The sequence below is a fragment of the Conger conger genome, chromosome 12, assembly GCF_963514075.1.
Source record: "Conger conger chromosome 12, fConCon1.1, whole genome shotgun sequence".
Taxonomy (NCBI): domain Eukaryota; kingdom Metazoa; phylum Chordata; class Actinopteri; order Anguilliformes; family Congridae; genus Conger; species Conger conger.
The window spans coordinates 29,029,849-29,052,689 of record NC_083771.1 but is presented as its reverse complement, the minus strand read 5'-3'; the positions used below and the strand labels follow the sequence as shown (position 1 = coordinate 29,052,689).

Genomic DNA, 22,841 nt, shown 5'->3' with positions numbered 1-22,841 from the left:
GTCAGGGAGATGCCATGGTAAGTGCCCTGTTGAGTGTTCTCTCTCCCCCAAAGCTGGCATGTCCCCTCCTCACCATTCCTCACATCTCCAGGAGTCCGCAGCAGGTCTCCAAGGCAACAAGGCCAGCCCCTGTCCCTACTCCCCCTACTGCCCCCCTCCTCTTTCATCTCCCACACTGGGTTGTGGCCCCAACCATGGAGGTAGCATGACTTTAGACAGAATTACCTCATGTGCCTTGAAAGTATGATGTCATTGCATATCCTGACCTCATTGGTCAGCACAGCTTTCACTCATTTAGCTACACCAACTAGTACAGTTGAGTTGAGAGGCCTGGGAGTGTCCTGCTTAATCAGTTGGGGGTGGGGCCAAAACATCAACACCATTTTATAGCCCAAGGCTCTAAAAAATCTCTCCTTGAAGAGTGGCACAGTCATACTAATGAAAGAGATTCAGGCCGGGGGTGAGGACCACAGCTGAGGGGTCAGGACAGGGTCAGGACAGGGTCAGGACAGGGTGCTAATGGGCTCAGATCAGCCTCTCCTCAGGGGGGACCTTCAGCATGCTGTCCATCTCCAGCCGGGCCCCGGCCACCTCCTGCTGGCTCGGGCTGTATGTGCCCTCCGACTGACGCTTCTTCCTGGCCGTCATCACCATGACGATCAGCCCGATGACGGCCAGCAGCACGCAGCAGCAGCCCAGCGGGATGGCCACCACCAGCCAGGGAACGCGCTCCTTCCTCTGCTGCTTCTGCAGGGGGCCAGAGAACCGCCATTTTACACTGCCTCGTAAGGTCAGGCTTCCCCGTCAAATCATGCTACCCTGTTAAGTCATTCTACCCTGTCAAATCATGCTACCCTGTTAAATCATTCTACCCTGTCAAATCAGGTACTACATTACCTAAACATTACTATATTACATATACATTACTACATTACTCATACATTACTACATTACTTAAACATTACCTATACATTATTACATTACTGAAATATTACTACATTACACATACATTACTACATTACTTATACATAACTTATACATTTCTACATTACCTAAATATTACTACATTACTTAAACATAGTGCAAAACTGCCATCAGCAGGACAGGTAAGAGATCCAGTACACAACCAGAACAAAATAGTCAGCACAGAGAAAGGGGGGAGAGAGGACAAAAATCCAAGAATAGATGAGAGTAGGAGTCTGGAGAGAGGGGGGATGATAGCTTAAAGTGGCACAAAAAGAGGAGAGGAGAGAAGTGAGGGAAGAAAAGAGGGAAAATGAGAATGGAGGAAAGAGTGGTAGAGAGGAAGAGGGAAAGACTAAAGAGAAAGGAAGAGAGGGAATGGGAGGGTGATTCTCCTTACGCTGTTCTCGCAGTGCCTGCCAATGAAGCCAGGGACACACACACACTGGAACCTGTTGAAGTGGTCCATGCAGGTTCCTCCATTCAGACACGGGTTTGACTCACACTCATCAGCTTCCAACTCACACCTAGGACAGACAGACAGACAAGCACACACACACACACACACCCACACACACGCACACCATTAACTGGCAATATTAAAGATGTCTGTGTTTTATACCCATTGTTTTAGTGATTAGATCTTAATAATAATAACATCGGACCTGTGACTCTTTCTTCCGTGTTTTAAAATGTTCAGTATTTGTTGTAGCCCGTAGCCCTGCGGCATTCTCATTTCATTGATTTATAAAAATGATTGCACATTTATAAAATTTTTAAAAAGGCATTTACACAAAGAAAGAAAAATCAGGTAAAGCAGCAACATTTTGGCGACTGTGAGAAATAAATTAAGCAACGTGGAAGTATGGTTTGGTTAGAGTATACAGAGAACATTTCCAGTAGAAATGGTGGACTGATGTCAAGTACTGTGCCACTGTGTGGCTTTCACCTATTTGAATAACACTTGCTGGGTCTAACTGAAACCCCATATAAGCAGGTAAGCACACTCTCAGTGTGTGTGACCGTGGCGCTGACCTGTCCCCTGTGTATCCTGGACTGCAGCTGCAGTCAGCCCCCCAGGGCCGGTCACTGCAGGTCCCACCATTGGCACACTGCACGTCCTCCTCACACAGCAGGGGAGGGTACTGCCACCTGGTGGAGAGACAGAGAATGACACTCCACACAACTGACAGAATGTGCCAAATCCAACTTAAGGCAGTAAATAGTGCATAGGTGTACAAAAATAATATATTATATATCAGGAATAAGTAAATTATCGTATAATATTATGATACTTGTAATTTAATTGTAGTTGTACAAATTTGTAGCTAATATCTTATTATAATATACAGAGCCTTAATTCTTGAGCCCCCCCAGCCTCTAGGTGGTGCTGTTGGAGTAGGCACTCACTGGCAGAGGGGTCCGGTGAAGTCAGGCGGGCACACGCAGGTGTAGAGGTCCGCCCCGTCCACACAGGTGCCCCCGTTCTGGCAGGCGTGCCCCAGGCAGTCGTCCACGTCCTCCTGGCACAGACTACCCACGTACCCCGGCGCGCAGTCGCAGTGGAAGCCGGCCAGCAGGTCTGCGCAGACGCCGTGCACGCAGGGCTGGGCTGCGCAGTCGTCCGTGTCCCGCTCGCAGACCGGGCCCTCCCAGCCCGGCGCGCACGCGCAGGCCAGCAGGTCAAACAGGTCCAGGCAGGTCCCGTGGTTCTGGCAGGGCTGCGAGAGACAGACGGGCCGCCCCGCGCAGCCCAAACGCACGGCCCCCGCCCCGTCCCGGACGAAGCGGGCGGGCTGCGGCGGCCGCCCGTCGTCCACGAAGGGCAGGTAGACCCCGCCCACCCTGACGGCGCCCAGGCAGCCGCTGAAGTCCTCGGCCACCCACACCGCCGTGTCGCCCAGGAAGTCCAGGCTCCCCGCCGGGCCGGGGCTGCCCCCGTCGGTCCAGCCGTCCACCCAGATGAGCCAGCGCGACGCCCCCTGGGGCTCCTCCATGGACACGCGTACGCGGTGCCAGTTGCCGTCGGCGACGGCCCGGCGGCTGGAGAAGGCCAGCGCCTCCAGGCTGTTGGCCCGGCGGATCCGCACCAGGAGGGAGGAGTTGAGGAGCCCCACGCTGAAGAACTCCTCCCCGGAGGAGGCGCGCAGGAGCACGCCGTCCGACGCGCGCGTGCGCAGCTCCAGGGAGACGCTGGTCACCGGGGCGACCAGGGAGCCCCCGGCGCTGTAGCGCAGGGCGTCGCTGGAGAACGTGGCGTTAGTGACACCTGGGGGGGGAGGGGGGACAGCACTGTCACCAGGGCAACACAATACTGTATGTTCAGACTTCTGTGGGGTGAGGCGTCTAAAGTTATGGATTAACATTTCAATGGCTCAGTGGCTATAATAAGTGAGTGGGTTGATTTGGCAGCCTGTACCGTAGTGGTTAAGGTGAATGACTGGGACCCGCATGGTCAGTGGTTTGCTCCCTGGTGTAGCCACAATAAGATCCGCACAGTCATTGGGCCCTTGAGCAAGGCCCTTAACCCTGCATTGCTCCAGGGGAGGATTGTCTTCCGCTTAGTCTAATCAAAAGTACGTCGCTCTGGATAAGAGCGTCTGCCAAATGCCATTAATGTCATGTAATGTCATGTAATGATTTATGGCATTGTGTGGAAGATGTTAAAGGGGTCAGACTCAGAGGCTAACCGTGTTCACAATATGATGATGATGATGATGATGCTGATGATGGCCAGACTGCAGGTCTGACTCATGGACTATAAGGGGTCAGCATGCAGAATGTTACAGGTTCAGTGTACAGAAGGTAATGGTAATGGGGTCGGTCCGGGCCCTAGAACTCACACTCATATCCATCAGGCAGGTCCACGCACTGCGTGCCCATAACACAGGGGCTGCTGACACACCACACGCGCGTCTCACACGTCCTGCCCGTGAAGAACAGGGGACACGTGCACACAAAGTCGTTCCAGGTGACTGTGCACTCGCCCCCGTTCTGACACGGCTCCACCTGCAGGAGAATGAGAGGTCACATCAGGGCTAATGAGATCACATTCATATAGCCATACTGCACCTTCACTAAGACAACTGACCAGGGCCCTGTTTCATTAACAATCACAATGTGTTAGTCATTGTCTTTGTGAGCGCAGTTTTGTACATTATATTGAGTGCTCACTATATGTTTGCATCTGTTGGCTCTTCCACTGAAAATAGCTACATTTGAACCTCAGAATCTCACTTGTTTCAAAACAAATCTCAATGCCGTTTTGCAGGTCTACTACAATGGCAACGGGCTTGTCAATGTTGATTTTGGTATTGCTATGGTGCCCCATTTTTGTGTTATGGATACCCCTAAAACATTTGCATAAGACATTAAGACATTTTTGCGCAAAAATAACTCAACTTAAATTAAATGGACCCCGACACAAGACCACTCATTCTGTAGGAAATTCAGAAATATATGTGCTTTTTCTAATTTCATGATTGTACATTTTATAACATTTTAATTGGACCTCAAAATTCAACATTTTGATGATGTAATTTATGTCCATAGACTTAACATGGGGAGACAACATAAATAAGGCCAACATGAAACCGTTATCACGTTCAGCAACGTTATCACTGGCAGGTAGTAGCTATATGACATTACATAGCGCACTGTCAGTAGGCTAGCAGCAGCCAGTCTTTTCTTTGAGAGGTTTGAATCTCATACAATCTGCCCATGGTTGACAGACAATAGACACAATACATGGCTGTAACAGTCATCAGAGATCTGTGTTGAAACACCTTGATGGAGAGCAGGCTGATGTTAGCGTAATTGTTATTATACATTTAATTCCCTGTCTTTTGAGGCTTTCAGCAAATTCAAACATTCCACTTAAAACTGGTGATTAATAATAATAAAATAAGCCCAGTAAACACACAATAAAAAAAAAAACCTAAACGATAAAGTCAACTATTGATTGGTCTGTGTGCTGCCTGTGATTGGTCAGAGCGGCGCCAGGCTCCACCTCACAGTATAAAGTGAGGGGGGTTGGGCAGAGCTCCTTACCAGACAGGTGTCATCGCTGATGCAGCCGGGCTCCAGGTTCTTGGCATCACTTGGTAAGTAGTGCTCCCCCATGTCACCGCCAGCGTCACCGCCAGCATCACCACCAGCCTCCGTATCAGCCTCCAGGTCCAGCCTCACTCGCCCCAGACGCACGTCTTGAAGGCAGCCCTTGAAGTTCCCCCCCCAGGCCTCCTGGTCATCCTCTCCCTCCGGGAGGCCCCCCAGGAAGGCCGAGTCCCCCGCCTCCACGCCCGCCCCGGGCAGCTGGCCCAGCGGGTACCGCGTGGGGCCGTGCCAGAAGAACACCAGGCCCTGCTGGAGCTCCAGCTCCACCAGCCTCTTCTGGCCGTCGGCCACGAACACGGGGGCGGGGACCGGGGGCGCGTGGCCCGGGGCGGAGGCCCAGACGCGGCCCATGCGCAGAAACGCGCTGAGGTACGGCGTCCCCTCCCGCCGGAGCTGGAACAGCAGGCCGTCCCGCTTCAGCGAGCGCAGGAAGAAGGACACGCTGAAGTTTGAGCCGTGAGCGCCGGGGATGTCGAACACGGCGTAGCTTTTCGATTCCTCGTGGCTGAACGTCCAGGACGGGTACTCTGGGGAGAACAAAGAGAGGGGATGATACAAACGAAAACAAGACAGGCAAAACAAAACAACCCCGGGATATGAGGGTGACTGCCCAATCACACTCTTACTAGCAAAGCATGATGGTTCAGCAGTGCATTGCTGCCACAGTGAAAATGTTTTCCACGCAGTAACTTGCTATTTCAATAAACTTTTCTCATTATAATATTTCATATTCAATATTTCATTAGAACAAGAAGATATCATATTAACAAGAACAGAATATCTCATTACTACAATACCTTCTTACATTGTTATAATGACAAAACACTTAGCCTATTGAAAATTATACGCAAAGGCCACTCGATCAGTCTGACCGCAGTCTGAGGGTTGTGTTATTTCTCATTGATCAGCTTGTCGGACACAAAAGGCTGCATGGACACTTGTTTTTCTTTATAAAGAGATACTCAAGTTCATGGTTATAACAAGACATGTTAGAATGTCAAATTAACAAGAAAAGTCTCTCATTATAACAAGAAAGGTTTCTCAGGGGGCTTCTCAAGAAAGGTTCCTTGTTATGAGACAAAATTCGGGTCATAATGAGATACTGAGCGAAAAAATACTTTCTCATTGTGTCCGTACTTTGGTTTACTGAAGTCATAACCTCTCCCAAAACTAATAAGCATCCCCAGGATGGGACTAATATTAAATTTCTGAACAATAATCAATCAGTCTGTGTGCAGCAGGCAGTGGCGAGTCTTTCTGTACCCTCTTCACAGCTGTCTCCATGGAAGGGTCGGTGACAGTCACATCTGAAGTGGGTCCAGAGGTCCACGCAGCGGCCGTGGTGGGAGCAGGGGTCAGGCTGGCACCACTCGGTCTTGTGGCAGCCCAGCTGCATGTCCTCAGCCTGACCGGGGGGCAGGTCCTGGGGCAGGACCGGACGCCCATCCACCAGCAGGTCCTCCATGCATCCCACAAACCCTGTCCTGGTCGTCGTGGCGTCCAGGTAGTCGTCAGCGACCCCGCCCACATACACCTGACTCATGGAATCTGCCGTGGGGTCGAAGGTCACGGCGGGGTCCCGGTCCTCGGCCCGGCAGCCCTCCTCGCCCGCACACCCAGCCCCCCGGAGGACCAGAACGAGCTCTGCCCCGAAGACCACGCCTACCTCCTGCCAGTCACCGCTGCTGACCTCGCCCTCCAGCCACGCCTCCAGAGCCCCGCCCTCTGTCTCCGCCCTGGCCCGCAGGCTCCCGCCAACGATCTCCAGGGACAGGAAGTTGCGGGCGTCGCCGCGGTGGAACACCACCACGTCCGGCAGGGTGGTCCGCAGACGCAGGCTCACGCCGGCCTCCCCAGGGCCCGGCTCCGCCCACCGCCGGCTGCGATTGGCCGGCGGCGGCACCTCCACCAGGACAAACCCGGGCGCAGAGAAGGAGAAGGTGGTCTGTACGGCGCAGAGCTGGCCGTGGAACCCCGGCGGGCAGATGCAGGTGCTGCCGTGGAGACCGGCGGAGTCGACCCAGGGCCGGCAGGTGGCTCCGTTCTCGCAGGCGTGCGCCACGCAGCCCAGGAGGAGCACGTCGCAGTGCCGCCCCCCCCAAGGCAGGATCTCGTCCTCGGCCTCCAGCTCAGGGCACACGCAGGTGTAGTCCGCCACGCCGTCCTCACACAGCGCCCCGTTCTGGCAGGGGGCGCTACCGCACTCGTCAATGTTCACCTCACAGTCCAAACCTGTGGAAGACAGCACCACGGTCAACTCCCATACTACTGCACTCTCAGATTCTACTGCACAGCTCTCCAACTCTACTGCTCCACTCCTAGACTTTAGTACCCCGACTCTCAGACTCCACTACCCCCATGCTGAGACCACTCTCTCTCTCTGAAGCTCAAATTAAATGTTGAAACTGAGACTCCAGTGATGTCAGTGACGCTCCCTCACCTGTGAACCCAGGGGGACAGGTGCAGGTGTACCCGTTGACGTGATCCTCGCAGATTCCACCATTCAGGCAGGGGGAGGACTGGCACTCATCTATGTCCAGGGAGCAGTTCTCACCTGTCAGGGCGGCAGGGGGAGGAGTCAGCAAAGGGAGAGGACCAATGAGAAACTATAATGCTAGGTTGAACAAATCAAAGTTGGTTAAAAAACAACAATCTATCTGGTGGGTTCTCAGTAGTGTCTGAAGATGCAACTGAGCCATTTTAAGACTTAAGATCACATAACTAGAGCATGATAATTGTAACGTAATAATTTGATGAGATTGTACATTTGGTTTAGCAAAACAAACAGAAATATGCTTTGACAAAAGCCTAGATTAAGAGTGATAATAACAGCTTGAGGTATATGTATAAAGGCATGATTCTACTAAAAAAGACCACTGCAAAAGACTCCAGACACTATTACATTAATGGCATTTGGCAGACGCTCTTATCCAGAGCAACTTACAGTTGATTAGACTAAGCAGGAGACAATCCTCCCCTGGAGCAATGCAGGGTTAAGGGCCTTGCTCAAGGGCCCTATATAACACAGATAAATGCATTGGCACAGGTGAGCACTCACCTGTGTATCCAGGCTGGCACTGGCAGAAGTATCCGGCAGCAAAGGCGTAGAACTCCCATTCTCTCTCTGGCAGCTCGCCGTAATGCTCCTTGTCTGAGCGCTCAATGCACTCCCCACCATTCTCACAAGGCTCTGCCTCACACTCATCAATATCCACCTCACAGTTCTCCCCTTCATAACCTGCAGAAACACACACACACACACTCATCAATATCCAAATCACAGTTCTCCCCTTCATAACCTGCAGAAACACACACACACACACACACACTCATCAATACCCAAATCACAGTGCTCTCCTTCATAACCTGCAGAGAGGCGCACACACACACACGCACTCATTGATGTCCACCTAACAGTGCTCCCCTTCATAACCTGCAGAGACGCACACACACACACACACACACACACACACACATCCAAATCACAGAGATTGTAGTCAGAGACAGAGACAATTAGGATCAGAGGTGGAGAGTCCAGGGGACAACAAGTCCTGCCACGTGTTTCTTCTAAAAATTACGTCATTCAGCCAGCTCATTTCGCTAATTAGTCCTACCTCCTGGCTGAAGAATTGTGCCAATTAATACATTCCAGCAATTGGAACAAAATAGCAGGGTGAAACTGTACTTTGTGAACCTGGATTTTCCAGCTCTGAGTAGGATCCGGAGGCCAGTGGACCAGCGGGGGCTGCTGGGATTACCTGGCCAGCAGAGGCAGGAGTACAGTTTCACCCCCTCCACACAGGTGGCGCCGTTGTGGCAGGGGTCAGACGCACACTCGGGGATGTCCTCTTCACAGTGCTGCCCCGTGAACCCTGTGTCACTGCAGTCACACCAGTACCTGCAGAAAGACACACTCCAGCGATGACTTCACCACACGAGCAGGGCTCTGAACAACAACAAACTTTCAGAGTCTATTTCTCAGTTTTTTACAACTAAGTATTACATTTATACAGTGAATGTGTATGAGTGTTTTTTGTATTATTTATTAACTATATTATTAGATGTATGTATTAAAGTCTGGCATTCTAATGTATGATGTAATGCACAAGCAATAAAAATGATATTTTCACACCCTGCTTCTTTTCATTTTCAGAAATTAGTTTCACACCTTGAGCAGCATTAGGTTCAGTGGCCCTCTGCTGGTTCAGTGAAGCAGGTACAATACCATAAGCTTGGCTTGGATCTGTCTTAATTTTCTACAATGACTAATGCGCTGTTTGGCAAATTTAAATGAAGAAAAAAAAACCCAATTTGTTGGTTATTCATTCTTTCTGAACGAATTCAACCGTTTTTTTGTGTAATATTTGGAGACATTATGAGGAGATGGGCATTTACAATTGTCCAGTGGAACTTGCATATGTATATTTAACTGAGTTACAAGCCTGATAGCTGATACATTATTATTTAGAAAGATATTTCAGCTTGTCCAGTTAATAAATTGCCTCTTTTCAAGTATTGCAATGTCAAGTATGACTGCCCATAGCGGGCAAAAGGCCGTAAAATGTATTTCCGCAAATACAGCTAGTACACGAATCTAGTTAATACACGGAATGGAGACGGGCAGATTTGTGCTTCCCTACCGGTCCACCAGGTCATTGCAGGTGGCGTTGTTGAGGCAGGGCACACTCGCGCACTCATCGATGTTGACCTCGCAGTCCAGGCCTTCGAACCCCAGGACACACTCGCAGGTGTACAGCCCCACCTGGTCGTGACAGGTCGCCCCGTTCTGACACGGACCGGACTCGCACTCGTCGATCTCCAGCTCACAGTTCACCCCTGGACACGGGAAAGAGATGGGAAATGGAGCGGTGGAACCACGAAAGACGCACTGTTCACCCCTTCACGCAGAGGAAAACAGGTGAAAGGATTAAAGGATGGACATTCACAGAGAAATCAGTGGTGAAAGATGGATGCATTATTGACTCAGTGATAAAGTGACGAATTCTCGTCCCTCACAGAGACAATGACAGTGCAGCAGCTCTGAACACAGTGATGATTGAGCAGATCATGGCATCCTGGCTGTGCCAGATCCGTCTGTGGCTGGGAGCTGCACAGAGAGGCACAGAGCTTTAAAAAAAAAACTGCTTCTTCACAAGCTGCTACTTGTGATTTCCTTTCAATCTGCAGCCAATTAAGGCCTGGAGAACAAGGTGTGCTTAGCCAATCAATGGCTGAAATGAATCACTAATGCTGAAACACAGCAAAAACCAGTAGACACTGCGGACCTCCTCCTGCGGAATTTGACACCCCTGATGTAGTGTTTGATGTAAACATTTCCAGGGTTAATCGGGCTACAGCGTAGTGTAAAGATATGTTTTCAGGTGTGTGTGCAGATGAAAGATATTGACACAGCTGTCCAGACTGTAGTAAGATTTCATTCCACCGCCACATGACCAGAGTAGAGAGGAGGCGAGCAGGAGGAGATATTAGGGTTTGGCCCCTGGTGACCTTATAAGGATGCACTAGAGGAATGGCATGGCTGTGCACAGACTGACACACGCAAACCCTCCCTTATCTCTGCGGCTGTCAGGAGGATGGAGGACCCCCGTCTGGACACTGTTACCTGTTTACATTTTCGGCACGCAGCGTCCACGCCGGGTTTAGCCCTTCTGCTCGTTTCCATGGAGACGGCCCCTGGGCGGTTACTGCTACACTCCCTTTAGAACGCATTCCTGGAGGCCCAGCGCTCCAGCCCCACCCCTGGCCCCCATCTCAGACAGAGTAAATCACAGCCCTTTCCCCCACAAAGCCTCAGGTGAGAACGAGGCCTTCAGGAAGAGAGGTCAAGACCGCCTCGGTGTCAATTGGGACAAAAAGTTCCTGTGAGTCTAACAGCCAAACATCCGTGACAAGAAAGCAACGTTTTGATCTGTGCATCTTTGTGCAAAATATACGGAATGTGTTCATCTTTTTGTTCAAAAACTGGGTTGCTCTCAAAGGATCCGCTAAACCTGGGTACCCTAAAATTTGATAATGACAATGAGCCATTGTACTGCGTAGCTGATGTAAATAAAACCCATTTCCTTCTTTGGATATTAAACCCAAATAAAATAAAGTGTATTTGTGTGTTTCAGAGTCCCCAAATGAGAAACTATGTCATTACCCACCGGCTCTGGGATTGATAGTGTTGTTCAGCACTTGAGTTTAAGTGGCTGTTGCACCACTGAACACCTCTTCATCAAACAACAAGCCACTCAAAATACCATGGATGTTTTCCCACACCCAAACTGGTACCTGCTCTGGTCCACACACTCTCTCACACACACACACACACACACACACTCACACACACACACACACACACCGCCCCCCCCACCACACCCCACACACACACACACACCTGTGCCATGCCCAGTCACGACCCCCCTACCACACCCCACACACACACACACACACACACACACACACACACACACACACACACACACACACACCCCTACCACACCCCACACACACAGCCCTACCCATAACCCCTCACCGGTGTATCCCAGCAGGCAGGCGCAGACGTAGCGGTCCTTCTCGTTGACGCAGGTGGCGTTGTTCTCGCAGGGGCGCGAGGCGCACTCGTTGATGTCGATCTCGCAGTTGTAGCCCTGGAAGCCGGGGACGCAGAAGCAGTGGTACTGATCGGGCCCGTCCAGGCAGATGGCCCCGTTTCGGCAGGGGTGCGACAGGCACTCGTCCACGTCCTCCTCGCACCGGTCGCCCCGGAACCCGGGCGGGCACTGGCAGAGGAAGCCCCGGGGCGTGGCCTCGCACGAGCCGTTGTTCAGGCAGGGGTCCAGGGAGCAGTCCCACGCCTCCGTCTGGCAGTCGTCGCCCCCCAACCCCGCGGGGCAGACGCAGAAGTGCTGGTCCACGCCGTCCACGCACACGTCCCGGGGCGGGCCGCAGGGGGAGCTCTGGCAGTCGTCGATGTCCAGGGTGCAGTTGGGCCCGGTGAAGCCCCGGGGGCAGGGGCAGGTGTACTGGCGGGTGCCGGGCACGCTGGTGCAGTCGGGGCAGCGAGCGAACAGGCAGCCGTCGTACAGCTGCTCGCAGTCCTTGCCCATGTACGCCACGGCCTCCCGCGGGCAGACGCACGCGTAGTCGTCCACTGTGTCCACACAGGTGGCGCCGTTCTGGCAGGGCTCCGACAGGCATCGATCCGACGACCCGGAGCAGAATATCCCTGCAGCAGGGGGGAATATAACACTTTATTTAACTTATCTAAAAACCCTTATCCTTTCTTATCCTGAAAGCTACAATGCACCTATACTGCCCTCTACGTAGTTATTTACAGCAGAGAAAGAAATAAACATATATATTTTAGTAAACACAGATGTGAACACAGAGCATGAGTCAGCAAGAACACCTTAAGGATAATCAAACCGGGATGAGACCATCATGATGTCATCATACAGAGGTGTGTAAAGTTAACAAGCAGGATTTTAAAGTTATAGGAATTTGATGAGGTCACAGCTTGTAGGAGAAAGCTGAATAATATGACCACACGTTTCACATATTTCATCTACAAAGACCCAAAATTCCCCAGACTTCAGGAACACAGCTCCTCTGGCCAAATGTCACTTTTGATTTCAGCCTAGCAGATCTGGAGGGGGAGTCCTGGTGAGCCTTTGAGTTAAATCACTGAGCTCAGTGCTGGGATCTCACACTGAAAGCCTCTCAGAAACTGAGCGGTGTCCATCTGCTTTTTAAACTGCGAAGGTTACCGCTCATGAACGAGAGGTTAGTCCCAGGGATCAAGAGCCAAGTGCCACCTTCCAACAGGCCGGCAGCAAGCAACCCAAAGATGGCTGCACTTTAATTTACACTTCCAATACCACTACATTTCAGTGTGTAGGAATAATAATAATGATAATGATAATGATAACAATAATCATCATCATAATATATTTTTTATAAATAATAATAATAACACCCACACCTTTGTTTGATTTTTCACAAAATTACCCAAAATGAACTAAAAAAACAAATGAAGTATAGATTAGCATGAACAATAATGTAATGAAAGAAAACAAGGGACAAATATAACAAACGATCTAGTCAACAAAAATATGCAACGAATGAAAATGACCAAAGTAAAAAAAAAAATTTAATTGAGAAACAGAAGTGCCAGTCCTAATTGTTTATGTTTCCATAGCAACAGAAAGGAGGCTACAGTGACCGGGTCGAGTATGACCGCTAATACCACGGGGACCATATGCCACCCAGGGAAGTCCTTGGGACATGGCTGAACAATTTCAAGTCTTTTTTTTTCTTTTTAAACTTTTGCCTCGCTGAATCAACCGATCGTGTGACTTGGTGTGGAATCATTCCACATTCCTCAGCTCCCCCTCTCCCCCTCTCTCCCCCCCGTCCACTCACACTTTGATCACTGCTCCGCTCTACATCTCTCACTCAGGCAGAAGATATTAATGAAGACAAGTAAGAATGCCTGGGGCCATCGGCGAGTTGAGCGCTCGGTGCCCCGACAGAGAGAGAGAGCGCGCGAGAGAGAGAGCCCACCGATCCCGGCCAGTTAACTCCTCCATTCCCCCTCTCCGGAGCTCCCACCAACAGATGGCTGTGGGCTGTAAAGCACTTAACACGTCTGACCTGAGACCGCCACCTGACCACAGGTGTTAAAACCATCGATGACCGTAAAGTGTCTTCGACAAACAGGCTTCGAGTACACTTTGTGCACTGTGGATCGCAAAACCGCGTGTGGCCACCTAAATGCGCAACACCTACAGCAAATGCCAGAACCCCATCAACTGCACCACTAGTCGGAAGAACAAAATTCCAGGAATACCCACAACTCATCATTGACTGGCAGTGTGAACATAAACCAGCTACATTAAACCAGTCATTTAGCAGATACCCTTATCGAGAGCGATTTACAATAAATTCACGTGATTCATATGAGCAATAGTGTCTGACAGGATAACAAAATAGCCAGAGAAACAAGTGCATGTGCCACATCAAATGTCATTTAACAAATTGCTCTCGACAAAATAATGCCCAAAGAGGGCTTCATAAAGCAGTGAGAGCTAAAAAGGAGAATCATGGACATTTTAGTCACAAAAAGAAAACTATACAATTAATCTATCACTGATATGGAAGACGATACTGTACTGCAAGAGCAGATTCTCTTTAAAAACTGGGCTAAATATTTCCAACTCAAGAAGCAATGTAGGTATGATGACACTGAACAGAGGCAGACCTGCACAGATGAGTCTGGATAATATATTACTTCCTTGATGATCAAAGGCCCTGGAGTATGTCTGCCACATTTGGCGCTAGGGCTGCCAGCTGAACAGACCGTGAAAACGGGTCTCAAGTCACAGAAAAATCATTTTATTTGTTGTGCAGCAGTGTCATGAAATATCATGTTTTGACCGAAGAAACAAAAAACACAAAAAAAAACAGGAAGTTATCGAGAGGTCAGTAGTAGTAGACCACATCAGCAAAGAGACACTAGAAATGAGTGGGGGAATGAAATGAAATGGCAGTAATAACGGTAATTATTTGACGGTCTGAGCAGCATGAGAAGGCACATTCCTTTTGTAACCTTGTTGAAATGGGGTGGGGGGGGGGGGCATAGCAGTGGGGGCCGTGGGCAGGGCTGAGACAGGGAGGCAGTAAGAGCGGGTATTCGGGCCGTAACCGTGACTACGGCTCAGCTTTTGCTTTCAGCGGTTTCCCATTTAGTGCATCGCGGAAATCCCACCGCACACTTCCCCCAACCCCTATCGAATATGTTACTGTCCACTGTACCCCCTCTCAACCCCCCCAGAACACCCCAAACCGCACACTCCACTTCCACACACACACAGCAGACAACAAGGCTGTGTAAAAACAGCCCCTGACTGGGGTTGGCGGGGGGGGTGGTGGGGGTGGTGAAAGATTCGACCCGACTCCTAATCCCGTAACCATGGCAACTTCCCTCCTCCCTCCTTTCTGATGCCCGACCTCTGACCTCTCCTGGTCAGGGTTTGCGATCCTTGGGCAGTGATAAGGGGAGGTAGACTATTATGAGAGGGGGAGGTCGAAGCAAGGGTGCTCAAATCAGCCAGCAGCACAGTAGCAGTAGAGTTAGTTGTATTCATCCGGTGACCAGATGGCCGGATAGCTTATCTCACAACTTACAATTGTGCACCTCCCAAAACCCTGATACTGCCGGGCTTTAACCAAGCAGTCGAGGTTAAACACCACCCTCTCAAGGGTACAGTATGACCCCATTAATGGCACCCACTAGCACGAAGGGCCACGCATGATATTTGAGATTCAGGCAACATGCCGTTTCCCTCCAGCTAAAATGTCATTCCAGGAGAGTAGAAGCTAAGATATATCAGAATCACAGGACATCTGTCAGAAGGAAAGTACCTCATGAAGGATCAAGGTTGGCTCTTTATGAGTTTTGCACATTCCTTATTGCAGTAGTACTTAAGAAACTGAAATGTATAGATTGAAGCTCTGTGTCTGACAAGCAATTATGTCCCTCTAAGCAAACACCCATGGACCGCCCTCAAACAAAAAAGTAGCACTGTCGATGTGCAGCCAAGAGAAGGTGTGATGTCATCGAGAGTAAACGGCAGACAACTGTCCTGGGGGCTCCCACTCCGATTGGCTCAGCCAGCTGCCCATCACTGTGCGGATAAAGGTTACAGCAATCACTTTGGATTCACTTCTTTTAACTGCTGTGATCCTTTTTTGGGGTGTTGAGGCATAGTCATCCAGAACACAAAGATAATGACAAACCATTATCCCTGCCAAGTGCTCCCTGCCAAGTGTCTCCTCCACCCTGCCATACAGCCATCCACCCCTGCCCCCCCCCACCTTCCCACCTAATGTTGCCACGGTGACTCGCTGCACGGGACCCCTGGGCTGGCAGAGCTTTCCCCCCGTGTTAATCTGCAGCAGGGGCAGGGTTCTGCTGCCCTGCTAAGCCCCTGATACCTGCGGATTACACGCAGCAGGCCTGCTGGCCTCGCACACAGTAAAACCTGCGTCACCTCCAGCGCTCCTGCTGGAAGCAGGGTCCGTCTGCACGCCATCGGGACCCCGAGGCCCCGACCCATTAAAGCGCCATGCGGAGAGCACTCTACACCACGCTACAGGGGCGAGGGAAGGGCGTACCGCTAAACGCTGGACTTCAACGTTACGAACGGCGTCGGACAACGAGTGAGGGAGAGTGAGAGAGGGATAGAGTTAAAGAGAAAGAGAGTGAAAGGACAGAAAAAAGGAAAAGAAAGCAAGAAAAAGAGAAAGAGAAGATAATTAGCGGAGAGACTTGGTGAAAGCAGTCTGTTGCACAGTACAAAATGCTCCCAAACCAGAAGGAAAGGGAGATATGCATTGCCAGAAATAATCATTGCCCTCCTCAATTTCCCCTAACCCAGCACGGGTTCGTACCACGTGCAGATGTGAGGTTTAAGGTCGGTGTGAAACAGGCCTCAGTCCCACCTGTGCTATCAGCTCTACGGGGCCTGCCCTCTGTCAGGCAGGACAGACCAGGGGGACGGAACACAGAACCTCAGGGTGCATTCTTCTCCGGTGATGTCATCACTCCCTTATTTCATGGAGCATGTAAGTTTCACATACACAGTGTGCACAAACATACAGTACTGTGGCACCTGTATAACATTCTGTACAGATAAGATTCTTTCAAAAATAATTCAATGGAAAGTCCTCAATAAATGTACTATACATTTGAAATTACATTTTGGTAATTTGGCAGAAAGGTTAAAAACTGAATCAAATCAATATTTTTTTGTGACCACCCTTTGGCGTTAAAGCTGCACCACTTCTCTGAGATAGCCAACGCTGTCCTGCAGTTCTGTAAGACAATCAGCAGGGAGATTGTTTCAAGCATGTTGGAGAACTTGCCACAGGTTTCTGCAGATTTTGGTTGGCTCCTTGCTTCTGATCTCAGACAGCCTTGATCAAGTTTTTAAGTAAAAAGTAGTCAATTGGTTACAGTAATATGTTACTTTTTTGTCATTTTTCACATACTGACATCTATGGATTATTGTCCCAGATAACACTGTGCGTGTGTAGAAGACGAATAAATATTTTGTGGTGTACACACGGTTATCTGTGGGTAGAACTGAAGATAGTTCCAAATCCCTCTCCGCACGCAGCTGTCCGGCAAAAGACAAACACCATTCTGGTGTTTGAAGAATGTTTTTTTTTTCTGCACTGAAGGCTTGGCTTGGGATGCCAAGTCCATCCTTAAATCCTGCCACCTAAACTGTCAGCTCAAGGCACCATCTGACGGGTCCAATCGGCTTTTACTAATGGAGAGCCGAGTTTATTAAATGAAATCTCTTAAAACTGCGATGTTAAGCAACATCGTTAATTGCCATTGTTTAGAGCGAAAAGCTCCAAGTTTCGGGAAGACTGTGAATTGCGTTTGTTTGAGAGGTCGTATTTATCTCATGGATGTTTCTTAACGTTCTTAGTGACGTCCTTATTAGTGACGGCACTGGATGCTGTAAATGCGGGTCTGTTCATAAATTCAAATGGCAACAAATTGAGCAACGTTAACGGACGAATCGCGGCTAACTAGCAACATCCAAAGATACGAAGAGATACTACAGATTAAAAAAATACTTGAGCGCACGTGGAGTCGCCGGAACCCATGATAGCAAACATCTTTACAAGTGGTAACTTAATTCCTTCACAGAAATGTGGCTGGGATGTCTGCCCAGCAACATTTTTTTACACTCTCTCCTCAAAAATCAGAGTCAGCTCATACACAATTACATCTCGCAACTCTTCTCCCCAGATGGCACCTGACCCTAGATGGAATTAAGGGGAAGTGTCTGAGTGTATATCCTCAAATGTCTATAAATGTCCAGGGAGGAACATGTATTTGTGTCCTTGTCACTGCATGGTTTGCCTTCTCAGAAAATAATAGTGCTAATTAAATAGAATTCCACTGACATACAATTTGAATATTAACATTGTTATTGATTTTTTTTTCTCTCTCTCCTTTCAAAAACAGGCAAGAGGAATCCCTACAATCTATCATGTTTACGTCCTCTTAAGCTACACAACATGAAGCCAGTCTCCGGAACAGAAGTCCATATTTTGATCCTGGTAATGAGGAACAATGCAATCTGCCCCACCCCCCACCCATCCAGCCTGTCATCCTGTGTGAGAGATCCCACATGGGGGGGCTGAGTGAAAATTAGGTCAGAGCAGAAAATCCCCCCTCACAACCCCAACCCCTTAAAAAAAAGTAAAGTACCAGTCAACCCAGCCAGAAGGCTCTCGCTCCAGCCATGAGAGGAGAGAGGAGGTGATTGGAGGAGACAGTGGCACAGCCAGAGTGCAGCACCTCACATTCAGAGAAGGACCATGGTGCTTTGCGTATAAAACAATCAGTAAACAACTGCTCAGCCAAGCCAACCAGCACAATACAGTCGGACAGGCTGAATAGAGCAGAGGAACTGAATAGAGCAGGAGAGTGGAGGGCTGGAATTAGAAACATTTCCACTGTCTGTGGAAAAAAGCTGGAAAAAACCGTCTAGTGTTGATTTGAATAACTAAACTGTGTTTAGAACTGCAGATTAAAAATTAACCTTAACTAAATCTGGTTAAAAAAAAAGCTATGTTTTTTTAAACCATTAAATGTTAATCACGATGACAAGTGAAATTAAACTAAAGAAAATAATTGCCTGCATTTAAATTGAATATGCTGATGCATTCACGGACACATATTTGGAACATAGTTATGCGCAAACAAAAATTATCTCATTAAGCAGACCAATATCTAGAGAATCTGCAAAATGTTCAAGCTGCCAAAAATGGTATTACATTTTCAAATAAGTTCAGAATCACCATGTTTGTTTTCTGCGTGTTATAGTTTATCCTTCTTGGTACTCCCTCCAGACCCGCTTTGTCAGTGCTGAGAAAAGCTAGTTGGCCCTCCTTGTTTACCATGTGCAGTGCTCAGGGCTGCAGTGAAGGGACCGAACAGCATGCCCGTGAGCAGCTCTGCGAGGCTGCCTGTGCAACCTGTTGCTTCCCGCGGCTAAGGCAGGATTAGCGCTCGACTGCAAACAGCTGCCAGACCCGCACCACTTGTCCTCCCCAATTGGCTTATTCTCAGTTACCCACAGCGAGTTCTGCAGACTGCAGGAATTATCACTCGACTATACAACTCCTCCAGACAACCTCACCTCTCCAATCAATCATCACTCGTAACCGCACTACTGAATACACAAACATGGCACAGGACACGGCTTTTCCACATAAGATGGAAAGATATATGCATGAAATGATGAATCCATTAGATATAAAAAAAGATAAGACAGTAAGAGAAAAGTAAATAGCCTCACCCCATTTGAACATCATCATGGTGATGAGCAGGGTTTTGTGGAACTTTGAATGGACTCTCCAAAACTCCATGGCTGACAAGTGAGCCAGTCGCTTATCACATGCAACAACAAAAAAACAAAACAAAAACAGGCATAAAATAGTTACTGTCCCGTCCAAAGTTTCCCCGTTACATCCTGGGTTGCACTTCCCCTTCCCTACGGCGTCTGGCTGCGGCCGTGCTCTGGGCACTCCAGCCTTTGTCACCAGTGTGAGCAATATTAGCCTCTCTGGACAGAGCGAGCCTGGCCCAGTCAAAGCGCTGTAATCACCCGGAGAGACACGTGGAAAACCTGGACCGGAGCCTGACATGGATTCCCCCACAGAGGGGGCCAGAGAGTCTTAAACACCGGCCGCAGCAGACTAAAGACCGTCCCCTCTGGGTAAGATGCTGCATGATACAGCCGAGAGGACTCATGTTTTCACGCTGCCCTGTTTTAGGTGTTGCATAAGAGAACAGCAGGGCTGTTTTACAGCTGTCAAGAGAAAACGACAAGCTCTGCAGTCATGTACTGTATGTTTTAGAATACATTTCATGGCAAATATACTGACACAATGCCCTACACGTGAAATGTGGAAATAACAGGTTTCGCACTAATAAACAAACTGAAAGTGGTCACTAAGTATTTTCTGATATAGAACATTTATTACAAGTGATTATAGACCAGAGGACCATGGCCCTGGTTGCGAGTCCAAGGATGTGCTGGATTACTCGTCCCACTCTATTCAATTAATACCTTATAGTTTTATATAGAATATAGTTTTACACTCACTGAAAAACTATATTCCAGTTTAGATCCAATTAACCAGGTGAAGTAGCTGTGTAATCAACTGCTTTAAACTGATGGATTCAGCACAGTGACAAGGACACCCTGCAGACTGACGTTCACCCGGAGCAAAGATAAATAAGATATACATGTTCCAGATATATTACTTTAAATGTTGTGGTTTCATTTTCTTTATTTGTAAAAGGGGCAGGGAAACCATATCATGGTTTTACTCTAAATGGGCAATTGGGCAGCCATTTATCGGTGATATTTTAGCTAGGGGCAATAGGGCAGCCGTGTCTTTGCTTTTCTTCATAAGGATATAGGGCAACTGTATCTTTCATTGTGAAGGGTGGCAGGGCAACCACAGGGAAGTCATAGTTTTATTTGTTAAAGGAGTGGTAGCAAAATATTTTTATAAGCAATATAAGTCAACCACGTCATCACTCTCTTTTACGGTAAGGGAGATGGGGCAGTCCTATCACAGTTTTCCCCGTAAGGGGCCATAGGTCAGAGGAGTCATGGGTCACACGGGTCCAGTTCAGATTTTTGGAAGCCCGCTCACTGGAGCCATGAAAGGGCCGCAGGATCCTTTGTGCACAGGGGGCTTATCGTCCTGGCGGCCCCGTACCTCGGGGCCCCCCGAGCGCTTATCAGGGCTGCTGTGCCCTGCCCCTAACCACCCCCCCCCCAGGCAGCGGGGCAGGGTAATTAAGGCATGCAGCACTTCACAGGACAGTGCTCACTGATGCACAGACCTTCTTGGCCCCGTGGGCTGCCAGCACAGGCAGGGACACAGGGACGAACACACATACACTGGTCTCCTCCAGTCAGAAAGGACAAGCGCCAAACTCCACCTCCAACGGCCAGACAAATAAAGCTATTACTTTATAGAAAATGTATCTACACAAAAACATTCAGTGGGAGCAAACGTTTGCATCAGGATTAATTCCCTGAACAAAAGAGTTCTCAAACCTTCTCTCTTGCTAAATCCACTACAGGCGGCTAGTCAACACACAAAATACTGTAAATGGTTGGCATTTATATAGCACCTTTATCCAAAGCGCTGTACAATTGATGCTTCTCATTAACCCATTCATATACACACTCACACACCAATGGCGATTGACTGCCATGCAAGGCGCCGACCAGCTCGTCAGGAGCATTTGGGGGTTAGGTGGTGTCTTGCTCAGGGACACTTCGACACAGCCCAGGTGGGGGATCGAACCGGCAACCCTCCGACTGCCAGACGACTGCTCTTACTGCCTGAGCCATGTCGCCCCACTGTTTGTATTGCTTCCAGGTAAACTCATGGGTTTATACTATGCATCGACATTAGAACCATATGCTTTTAGTGCAATATATATATTATATATAATATATATATATAACAAATGCATACAGTATAAATATCTAATTTCACTGGTAATGTGTTGATCATTGCAAGGCAACACAAACACATTCATCTTAAAGTACGAAATGTATGAATTATATGGTTTGTTATAGAGTGTGTCTACCTCATTCCTAGTTGCGATAAACAGTCCGAGGGCGACAAACCAAACGTAGGCAGCAGTGAAGCATCGCGGCATGGTAAGGGAGCTAGGCTTGTGACAGAGGCTACAGCTCTGATTCTCAGGTGGGGAAATGTCATTGTACCCTGGGGCAAGGTACTTGACCTGAATCGCTTCAATAAACATCCAGCTGCATTGCATGACAAACGGTGAGCTCTCAAAGGTGACCTGGAGACCGCAGCATCTGTGGCCTGCAGGTCAGGGGCCCTCCAGAGGTGGTAGGAGAGCACTAGAGGTGGCAAAAGGGCTCCAGTGCTAGTAATAGAGCCCCAGAGGTGGTAGGAGAGCTGCAGGGGTGGTAAGAGAGCTCCAGAAGTGGTAGGAGAACTCCAGAGGTGGTAAAATGGCCCCAGAGGCGGTAGGAGAGCAGAGAACGGCTCACCAGTAGCCACACACCCATAACCTCACACAATGTTTCACTGCTGCTTTTAGGGGGGTGGTAAAAGTGCTGAATTTAAACAAAAACAGCAGCATGGGGGGAATAAAGCCTCGCCCAGCCTCCATCTCTGTTGATCATCGGCATTTTTTAACACTTCCCTAAAGGCAGGAAGAGGCACAGGACCATGAGGGACAGTTAGAAGGTAATTTGTGTGTGGCACCATATTACATTACCATATACACTGCATATACATAATGTGCATGCATACTAATGTGTAATGGGCGTGTACTTGCAGGGGACTTTTCTAATTCATAAAGGAGAACATATTTTTCCTACATTTTGCCAAGGACTCCATTGCAGGCCCCTGCTTTACCTGAAGCACTGCTGGTCCTCTTGCTTTACCTGAAGCACTGCTGGTCCTCTTGCTTTACCTGAAGCACTGCTGGTCCTCTTGCTTTACCTGAAGCACTGCTGGTCCTCTTGCTTTACCTGAAGCACTGCTGGTCCTCTTGCTTTACCTGAAGCACTGCTGGTCCTCTTGCTTTACCTGAAGCACTGCTGGTCCTCTTGCTTTACCTGAAGCACTGCTGGTCCTCTTGCTTTACCTGAAGCACTGCT

General features: G+C 49.0%; 1 protein-coding gene across 1 annotated transcript; it reads right to left on the bottom strand.

Moving 5' to 3' along the window:
• Positions 1 to 254: 254 nt before the first annotated feature.
• Positions 255 to 19,555, bottom strand: crb2a (crumbs cell polarity complex component 2a). The gene is made up of 13 exons (XM_061263767.1): positions 19,470 to 19,555; positions 11,618 to 12,310; positions 9,720 to 9,915; positions 8,838 to 8,977; positions 8,138 to 8,317; positions 7,520 to 7,633; positions 6,343 to 7,311; positions 5,014 to 5,606; positions 3,807 to 3,972; positions 2,374 to 3,232; positions 1,999 to 2,115; positions 1,364 to 1,490; positions 255 to 747 (listed from the first exon to the last, which is right to left on the bottom strand). The coding sequence occupies exons 1-13, from the start codon at positions 19,537 to 19,539 to the stop codon at positions 526 to 528; spliced, it is 4,446 nt and encodes a 1,481-aa protein (XP_061119751.1). The 5' UTR covers positions 19,540 to 19,555; the 3' UTR covers positions 255 to 525.
• Between the last annotated feature and the right edge of the window lie 3,286 nt (positions 19,556 to 22,841).